The 10,329-nt window shown below is 30.8% G+C and overlaps 1 protein-coding gene across 1 annotated transcript in view; it reads left to right on the top strand.

The window, feature by feature from the left end:
- The window catches only part of LOC110026718 (cinnamoyl-CoA reductase 1), a 22,168-nt gene extending 19,616 nt beyond the window's left edge, over positions 1 to 2,552 (top strand). The window contains exons 4-5 of the mRNA XM_020727784.1: positions 1,783 to 1,969; positions 2,072 to 2,552. Coding sequence (XP_020583443.1) covers positions 1,783 to 1,969; positions 2,072 to 2,228 — 344 coding nt within the window. The 3' untranslated portion in view covers positions 2,229 to 2,552. The remainder of the gene's footprint in view (positions 1 to 1,782; positions 1,970 to 2,071) is intronic.
- The last annotated feature ends 7,777 nt before the right edge of the window (positions 2,553 to 10,329 follow it).

Here is a 10,329-nt window from a genome sequence, read left to right as displayed (position 1 = left end):
GCAGGCAATGTGAATTGCGGAGAGCGGACACGTCGACTCTCCGAATTGCGAAGCTGGTGCGCACAAGAGTGCGAATTGTGCAGAAAACCACCCTAAGGCTCGGAAAGGTCCTATAGGAATCCATTTTGGGTTTCCTCATGTCGGTTTCATTCTTCTAAGTGTTAGAAGTCGATACCGCACACGCGAAACTCCAAAAGAGGACGGAAATAGGTCGAACTAAAACGAGGCGGGCACCACTTCTAAGGTTCTAAGATAGTCGCAGGAAGACCCCTAAGGCTAGATCCTAACTCCTACGAGGAATACTAGACCTCACGAAAATTGAAGTCAACAATGTTCCCCCTTTGATTTGAAGCGACTAAGAAAAGTAAGTTTTAATAGTGAATGTTTGATTGAAGCACATGACTGAGAGAGCTTCATAGGAGAAGGATGTGATGAATTAGGTGTAACATCAACTATTTGATTTATTGATGCATGTATTGAAATTTGGATGGTAATATTAATTTTTAAGGTGTGAATATAATGATCTCTATTTGTGAAGTGATCATCGATCGTATGTACAATCATGGATTGCATGTACGATTGATCAACTTATTACTTTTAGATCCATAAGTTGTATGATCCATGAGTTATATAAACATATCAAAATCACATCGTTTATTACAATTCTAACTTATATATCCAGACTAAGATTAGACTCGTTTAACAATTTTCCATGCGGACTTATGAATTAGTTATTATGACCATGAATACGCAATTCTTCATTAGAATGCTGCTTGAAGCATATGATCTAATATTTTTAATAAATTTGACTGAATTCTAGCTAATGAAGTGATTCGTTTGATGATGAATTAAGTTAAACACATGACTTCATGGTAATCTAGGTAATTGAAACGTTTGATTATCAGCTTGGGTTGAGATATGCTTATGATGTTACGGAACTATGCTAACTCAAAATGGTGCTCATGTAATCTTGGATTGCCTGCTCTTTGTAATGTACAACTTTTATTCCTGATCTCTTAATAATGTTCATTACATCTCGGTAACATAATCTTAAAACTATTAATCTTTCTTTTATTTTTGCAGACAGCTTAACAAAGAACCGGAGTTGCTATTCCAGTTGCATCAAATTTTACCTATCATCCAAGTGATTATATATATATATATAGAGAGAGAGAGAGAGAGAGAGAGAGAGAGAGAGAGAGAGAGAGGTAGAGTTTCGCAAGTCTGATATTTCTTGCAAGAGTCTATTAAATATGATAAATCATGCATATTTTTATAAAATCAACATTGACTGTTATTTAAGGGTTACTCATGTTACAGATTCGCACTCTAATGTACAACTGTCAGTCTAGCCAGCAATTGTAAACTTTGTCAAATTGGGATATCTTGATTTCGGTTCCTTTTTTATAGCCTTGTCCCTTGTACTCCTTAAGCATAAGGACTCAATTTCTTATATGGGGAGTATATTCATGTTTCATGGTTTACTACTAGCTATTATTTCCTCCTAAATGTCTTAGAAATCCTTTCCTAGCTGTTGTAGGCATTGGACAAACCATTCTATTGGTGTTGTTCTGTAATATTTTTCTATTCATTCTAGATGCCATTTTACATTATGTACCTGCAAAACATGTTGCAGGTTGCTACTTCTCTGTCCTTTTATAGTGTCTTTTAAAAGCCATTTTATTATGTATGAAGAATGCAAAGACTCTTTCCTTTATCCACTTAATGACCTGAAACCCAATATTACATTACGGAATAATATTTGGCTTTAATCTGGTGCAGGGTGCACTGAACACTATGAGGACTTTTATATGGGTTCTGTTCATGTCAAAGATGTAGCACTTGCACATATTCTCTTATATGAAATTCCATCTGTATCAGGGAGGCATCTCTGTGTCGAAAGCATAATCCATTTCAGCGACTTCGCTTCAAAGGTTGCTGAAATTTACCCTGAATACATTGTGCCAAAGTATGAACTCTCTCTCCCCTCACATCATCATTTCAGCCTTTTATTTTTTATTTTTACATCGTGAGGCTTTCTCATTAATTTCCCCTTGTTTCTCCTTTTCAGGTTCCCCAAGGATACCCAACCTGGACTTCTGAGGGCCCATAATCCTTCAAAAAAGCTTATTGATTTGGGCATGGAATTCCTTCCAATCGAACAAATTATCAAAGATGCGGTGGAGAGCTTAAAGAGCAAGGATTACACCTCTTTAAACATTGCCTAAGGTATTGCATTCTCCTTTCATAATTCCTTTATGAAGGATAGTCTTAATCTGTTGTTTAAAGTTTGCGGTGTTTGTGTAGTTCAGCTGCGTGAGAACAACCTTACGAAGCTAGCAAGTGAAATGAAACATTTTATATTTAACTACCTTAGTACTATATTATAATGTATTACAACTTTATGATAACTGTTGGCCTGCTTTATTCTTCGGTTGATTGATCATGACATTAGAGAGTACTGTCATGATCAGGTGTGCTGCATTTCCTTTTGCTTGGATTGTTTATTGCCATACATGTGCAGCGGTTAAAATGATTTGTGTTATTTGTGTTATGTATGAGAAATAATGCATGATACATGACTCCGATTGAGTGCTATTTCATTTTAGATGATTCAGGGTCTGAAATTATCATTTATATTATTTTTTATGTATTTATTAGTTTTCTTTTATCTCAATTAAGTTTATTAGGACATTGAGTCTTGGTCCCTATATGCAAGACCTCATCCATCACATTGGTTCTGGCTTTGTTTGACAATAGAGCATCAAAATCAAATGTTACCCTTGCTCTCACCAATGCCGATTGCACCATGTCTTTTGATGCTCTTGCTCTCACTCTAATCAATCGATGCACTGAATGCTTCTCTCATTGAATCACTATTGCTCTCGCCAAATAATGTATCGAAGCTGCTCTCACTGAACACTTTCGCTCTCTCTCTCTCACGGCACAATGAACCAAAGCTGCTCTCCACCAAAATTGCTCCTACAAACTGTTTTGGCCTACTCTCTCACCAAACGCTGCATTGGATGCTGCTCTCACCGAAGGCCTTTCTTGCTTTTGTTGCATTGTAGGAAGGTATTTTGGCTTCGATGGAAGAGAAGAGTTTAGCAAAGATTGAATCTTAGGCATGTCATAAGCATCTTATGTACATGTTGGCTTGTCAAAGGCCATTCTCTTAGATGTTGATGCTGATTACAATGGTAATGGTAATTTTAAATTTAGAAATATCGTGTCAAGCTTATAATATGTTTATATATTATCTTTGTTTCATATCTAAATTTTTTTGAGTTTCATCATTTTAATTTTCAGGACTTGTAAAAAATATAATAGATTTATCAGAGTGTTATCATATATTTTATTAATTGATGTCGAAATATCTACAAATCTTCTGGAAATCGATGCTATGATTATTTAAATCCCAAAATTTAAAAAGTATGTTAGCTTCGTGAGTACATAGGTGTTTTTGTCCTAGATAATCGTGATTGATATATGAAGTAGCTTTTCGTGTTTGTAAATTTTGTGGTATTAGATTTTGATCTATATGAGATTTATGAAATCCAGTATTTAGTATATTATTACATCTTTGTCCTGGTAAGATATAATAGCCAGTTACGAGTAATTGATTATTATTGTATTTTTTTATACTTATGGTTGGTTTGAGAAAAATAGATCTACTTGTATCTAGAGATCGCCTTGGTTGAATGGATAATATATTAATATTTTCTAAGTGGGTTAGTTTTGGATATCTTTGGCTTGTAAAGTCTTCTTCAAAATCTAGATGAAGGTTTGATGGAGGTGTTGTAATTTCTAGCTCATTAGTTTCTTCAGAATGAATTGTCTGTCCTATGAGAAAAGAGTGGATCTAAATGAGCTGGGTCTGTATGTGGCTTGAAAGCTACAATATTATGTTGATTACTGTAGGCATACGCAGTTTGATAAGTAATGTTGTAAACATCACTTTCTTCTCTTAATTTTACTCTCTATAATTTGTGTTTTAGAGTTAAAGATCTATTTAGATGTCGATCATTGATATTAACAACATAGTTAGGGTGTAAGTTAAACATTATGATTTGATAGCATAAATTTCCTTGTATAACTCCTAATAAGGCATCTTTTTTAGAATGTATAATTCTGTTATAGTATATCCAAATAGTTACATCTCCTTCTGAGGATGAGATAGAAGATTTAATTAATGTTTTAGCTGAACATCAATTCATGGCTACTACCATTAATTACCCATTAGTTGATACTCCTTCCTCATCTAATAATCATCCTATAGGATTGCCTTCTACATCAAATACAAATGAGGCTAGTACAAGTTGAAATACAAGCTCTTATCTATTGAAATCAATAGAGAATTATTTTTTATCTATTGAAATAATTTTGTTGAGACGTATGACTCCTTGCATATTTCTTGGAGAGCTAATTTATTTGTCCATCCTAGAATTTTTGGGCTAGCTGTGAATTTTTCTAAATTAAAACATTTAGCAAGAATAACAGTAGTAGCTATATTACTATTTGGTACTTGCTGATTTTGAATAAGTCTTATCCCTAATTCATGTATATTAGAAGTACTTTCTGTATTGGCCAACTTTTTATATCTATATTTGATTATATTTTTTAAAAGTTTGATTTTTTTAATCTGGTTTTGGTTTAATTCCATATACTAACCAGTTTGTTCGATATAATTTGTGAGTATAGTTCTAATTCAACATGCTGTTGCAAAATCATGTAGCTTATTATAATCCACTCATTTGAATTTCCTAATTGAGATTTTAAATGAAAGATTTGTTCTTTTTAAAATACTTTTAATTGCTTATATTTTATATTTATTTGAATTAATTCAGAAATTCTATTTAATTCTTGTTGAAGATAAGATTTATTCAACATTAACTTCGTCAGAAATACTTTCTCTAAGTTCTTCTAGAAATAATTACCTGTTTAGCTCTTTTTTTTCTCTCATTTGAGATTCATAAGAAGAAAAATTAGATTCATGTCCATGAAAAATTAGATTGTAGTAAAAATATTAATGAAATAATTGATAAATGAGTAATATAAAATAACATAGCCATATATAGCTATAATCTAAAAGGAGAAAATATTTTTGGACTATTAGAAAATACACTTAATGGAATCGTCAAAAAATGCTTCATTGGACTAAAAGATGATCAAAAGCAAAATATTAGAGAAACTTGTTTAGAAGAGAGAATTATGGGCACTCCTGAAAAATAACCAATTATTTATGGAGATTATATAAAATGCGAATTTTTAGGATATAAAATTAGGTATAACACTGAAGCAGAAAAACAAAAATATCAATCTGATTTAGCAAAATAAAAGATAACAACAATAAGCATTTGCAATTTATGTTATTTAAATGAACATAGTTGTGATTATAAAAAATATTTTTATGACTTTTTAGCTGATGACAGATTGCTTTATTTAGACATGTACTTTTACAAATAACTTGAACCATATAATATTATATGGAGCTAAGTATTTACAAAAATACATCAAATTGACAACTTTAGGAAGTCAAATACAATATGCTTTAAAAAAATTAGCTGATGCGTGTCAGCATATGGATTTACATAAGCAAAATAAACAATATAAACAATCACTATGCTGTGAAAAATTTGACTTAGCAACTCAGCAATGGGGCCGCTCTTCTTCCCATAATAATTATAATTGCTTTCCAAAACATAAAAAAAAGTTCTTTAAGAAAATACAAAAAAAAAATTTTTATTCCTAATAAGAAAAATTTTAGAAAAAGGAATAATAATAATATGAATATTAAGAAAAGTAAATGTTAGATTTGTAAATAGGAAGGACACTACTCGAACAAATGTCCCCAAAAAAATAAAGTAAACCATATGAAATTCTTAGCTGTTATAGATAAAACTAACTTAGAACATATTTTTATTTTTTTGATATAGATAATGAAGAAGAAATGTACCAATTATCAGACACAGAAGATAATTTAATAAATATAAGTTACTTAGATAATGAGATAGATGAATATTTATATTGTGACTAACGGAAGATAACTTTGACTCATATATAATTAATGATAATTCTATCGAATATGAAAGACATTACATTATCTGAAGAAGCTTAAAATAAAATACAACAAAAAAAAAAAAAAACTATTCTTAGGAACAAAAGACTGCTTTGAAACACCAATTTTTCTATGGAAAAAAAATATATATTATAGTATTCGACATGGTGAACATCCTATTGATATAATAAATACAGATGGAAGAATTTGAATACCTCTATATAACCAACAAATAAAAAGACGAGACTTAGAAAAAATAAAAACCCAGAAAAATGTAAACATATCTTCTTTGGAGGAATTCAAATTTTAAGTAAGGAATTGATAGTCCTATAACTATTTGGATATGCGATGACAAAATTATAGTTTCTAAAAAAGATGTCTTACTAGAAGTTATACAAGGAAATTTATGTTATCGAACACTAATGTTTAACTTACATCCTAACTATGCTGTTAATATAAATGATCGACATCTATATAGAGCCTTTAACTCTAAAACGCAAATTAGACACAATAAATCTAATAGAAGAGAAGGGTTGTGTACAACATTACTTATCAGGTCGCATATGCCTACAATAATCAACACAATCCTATAGCTTTTAGGCCACATACAAACCCGGTTCATTTAGATCCAATCTTTGCAAATATAGGACAGACAATTCCACCAGAAGAAATTAATGAGCTAGAAATTACAACACTTTCATCAAATCTTTTTCTAAGTATTGAAGAAGGCTTTACAAGCCAAAGATATCCAAAACTAACCTACTTAGAAAATAATAATATATTATCCATTCAACCAAGATGATCTCTATATACTATTAGATCTATTTTGCTCAAACCAACCCTAAGCATAAAAGAATACAGTAATAATCAATTACTCATAACTGGTTATTATTTCTCTACAGAACAAAAATGTAATATCTTACTAGTAACGGGATCTCATAAATCCCATATAGATCAAAATCTAATACCACAAAATTTACAAAAACTAAAAACTACAACATATATCTATCACAATTATCTAGGACAAAAACACCTATGTACACGAAGCTAGCATACCTTTTGGATTTTTGGATTTAAATAACCATCACATCGTTTTCCAGCATTTATTCTTAACATATGATAAAAATTCAAATCGTATATAAGTAGGCATAGATTTCCTCCAACAACATACTATAATATTTACACACAAAAGCATAAACATAGATAATTATATATTACCACACAATATGGTTTCATAACTACATTATTATGGAATTATATATCCATACCTACGAACATAATCCTATACATGCTTTATGTGATACAAGTAGCGATATAACTGTATCCAAAAAATTAATAATCACACCACAAATATCAACCCACTCCGAATAATTATTGCTCGAAACATTTAATGGTCTTCGAACAAAAAACAATATTGGATCAACAAATTCTGTCATTCAATCTGTTTCATTAAAAATACACAAATTATGGTGCCTATTCGATGACAACGGTCCCTACTTAATCTAAGACAATAATTTACTTAAAACATTTTCTTCATTTACACAAAATGAAAATGAAATTATATTGGTTATCCCCAATGGTAATTCGTTCCACTGTCCTATAATTAAAACACCACAATCTCATTCAACCACACCTATTTTTCATAGCCAACGTGGTGATTACCCCCTTAATCAAAACATGAAAACTGCTTTTCCTTTACTATTTAATAATTTTGGAATAAATGTTATAACCTCCATTGAAAATTCTAAACTTACTGAGCTTCGTTTCTTTGCAAGTTTGTTATTTAAACCATCATTTTTTGAGAATCCTTTGCAATTCTGAAAACAAGACGAACAACTGACTCTAATTGAACCAATTAACCAGACACTTATTATAAGTGTTAGGCCAATCAAATACACTTCTGAAGATAAAAAAGATTTCCAAGCCCAAATACAAGAACTATTACATCTTAAATTAATCGAACCAAGCAACAGTCGACATAGTAGCCCAGTCTTCCTAGTAAGAAATCATAAATTAGATGTATAATGAGATTAGTAATTAATTATAAAAAATTTAATGATAACACTAAATTCGATGGCTACTTCTTACCGAACAAAAAAATATTAATTAATTGTATTAAAATAGCCAAATGACTCTCTAAATTAGACTATAAATTTGGATTTCGGCAGATAATGATGCATCTAAATAATAGAGAATTTACTACATTTAGTACATCACAATGACATTATCAATGGAATGTAACGCCTTTCAGCTTAAAAAATGCCCTGCAAATATTACAAAGACAGATGGATACCATTTTCCAAGAATTATAACATTCTGTCTCATATATGTAGATATATTGATATTTAGTCAAACTTTTACCGAATATTTGAAACACTTGACCTTGTTCTCTCAGAAAGCTCAAAAAAATGGGATATCGTTAAGTAAGAAAAAAGCCCTCCTCTTAAGAAATACTATTGAATTCCTAGGACTTATAATAATTCAAGGATCCATCGAATTACAAGAATATATTTTAACAAAAATAGACCATTCTAAACAAATAAAAAACTAGAAAGATTTGCAGTTGTTTTTAGGATGTATTAATTATGCAGAAGCATTTGTTAAAAATCTTGCAGAATTAAGAGCCCCTCTACGAAAGAACTTTAAAAAAATATATCTTCGTATTGGGATGAGAAAGGCGAAAAGAACATATATCAAATCAAAGAACTATGTAAAAATCTTCTACAATTACATTAACATATACCTGGAGATTGCTTAATTATAGAAACCGATAGTTCTGAGATAGCATGTGGAGCAATTTTAAAAGCTAGACGTAACAATATTGAACTCTTATGTTGATATAGTTTAAGAACATACACTCCCACCGAACAGAATTATCATATTAATGAAAAATAATTTTTAACACTAAAGAAAAAAAAATTTAAAAAAAATTGGAATTTGCCTAAATGAAACATTTTTAATTAGAACAGATAATAAAATAACAATTTCATATATTAAAGGTAAAATGTGGACTCTTTACCAAATAAAAGATTAATCAGATGACAAAGTTCGTTTTCTGCTTATATTTTTGATGTTGAATATATTGAAGGAACTAAAAATGCTTTAACGATATACTAACAAGAAAAATCTTCCACAACTTTCTCTCCTATCCATTGGTTATCTTGATACATCCTTACCTGATATTCTTGGAAGCATGCCATGTGATGGAATTGTTGTCTGAATTGCCATTCCAAATGTTTGTATTGGTAATAAATCTCGTTTAACTTTGAATGTAAGTTTCTCCGTTACTTTTTCCAGGCTCAGCGCAAGGAATCCATTGAAGTATGTTTGGGTTTCCTGATGCAGCAACTTCTTTTCATCCAACTTACCATTGTTCTTACTCTCCATGGATCTTGAGACAATGATCTCCATGTAGGGATGATTCTTCCACTCCTTTCCTCTAAAACACTTAAAATTTTGAAGATGTTCCAATTCAAGTCCACTGTAGTTTTAATAGTGAAGGAGGGAGCAAAAATTGAAATTTGGTGGTTTTTGGAAGTTACTCGAACTATGGCGCTCAGGCGTTAGACTCACACTAAAAGGGGCGCTTAGGCGCCAATACCAAAAAATTTCAATGGTCCAATTTACTAGTCCCAACCTTTTTTTAATTATCAAATAATTCTTTTGTGCCTCCTTACATGTAAGTCTCTTTATAAACTTAACAACAATCACCACATAAACCAATCCACATCGATAACTATGTGTTGTCTCTCACAAAGCGCTTGGTTTAACGTTGTTAACCTGACATATCCAATGTTTTACTCTAGCTGACCCAACATTAGGATCTCTTCATCATAAGGTTTGTTACCACCGATATAAGGTTTCAATCGATGTCCGTTTATCTTAATTATTTGTTTAATTTTCGGATCTTTAATATCGACAACATGATAATGATAGACTTTCATTACAATAAATTGCCCCAATCACCTGGACTTTAGTTTTTCGGAAAAAAATTCAATCTTGTATTATATAATAAAATATTTTGTTCAGGCTCAAAATCTTTTCTCAAAATCTTCTGATCATGCCAATTTTTCATCTTTTATGTATAAATATTCACATTTTCATAAGATTCATTCCCTATTTCCTCTAGCTCATTTAATTGGAATAATAATTTCTCGTCAGCGTTCCACAAATTATAGTTAAATTCCTTAATAACCCAATAAGCTTTATGCTCCAATTCAAATGATAAGTGACAAGCTTTTTTAGATATGAGCCTATATGGTGGCATTCCA

Source organism: Phalaenopsis equestris, unplaced genomic scaffold (assembly GCF_001263595.1).
Source record: "Phalaenopsis equestris unplaced genomic scaffold, ASM126359v1 Scaffold000398, whole genome shotgun sequence".
Taxonomy (NCBI): domain Eukaryota; kingdom Viridiplantae; phylum Streptophyta; class Magnoliopsida; order Asparagales; family Orchidaceae; genus Phalaenopsis; species Phalaenopsis equestris.
Note: the sequence above shows the minus strand (reverse complement) of the source record. Positions and strands in the feature narration are given on the sequence as shown.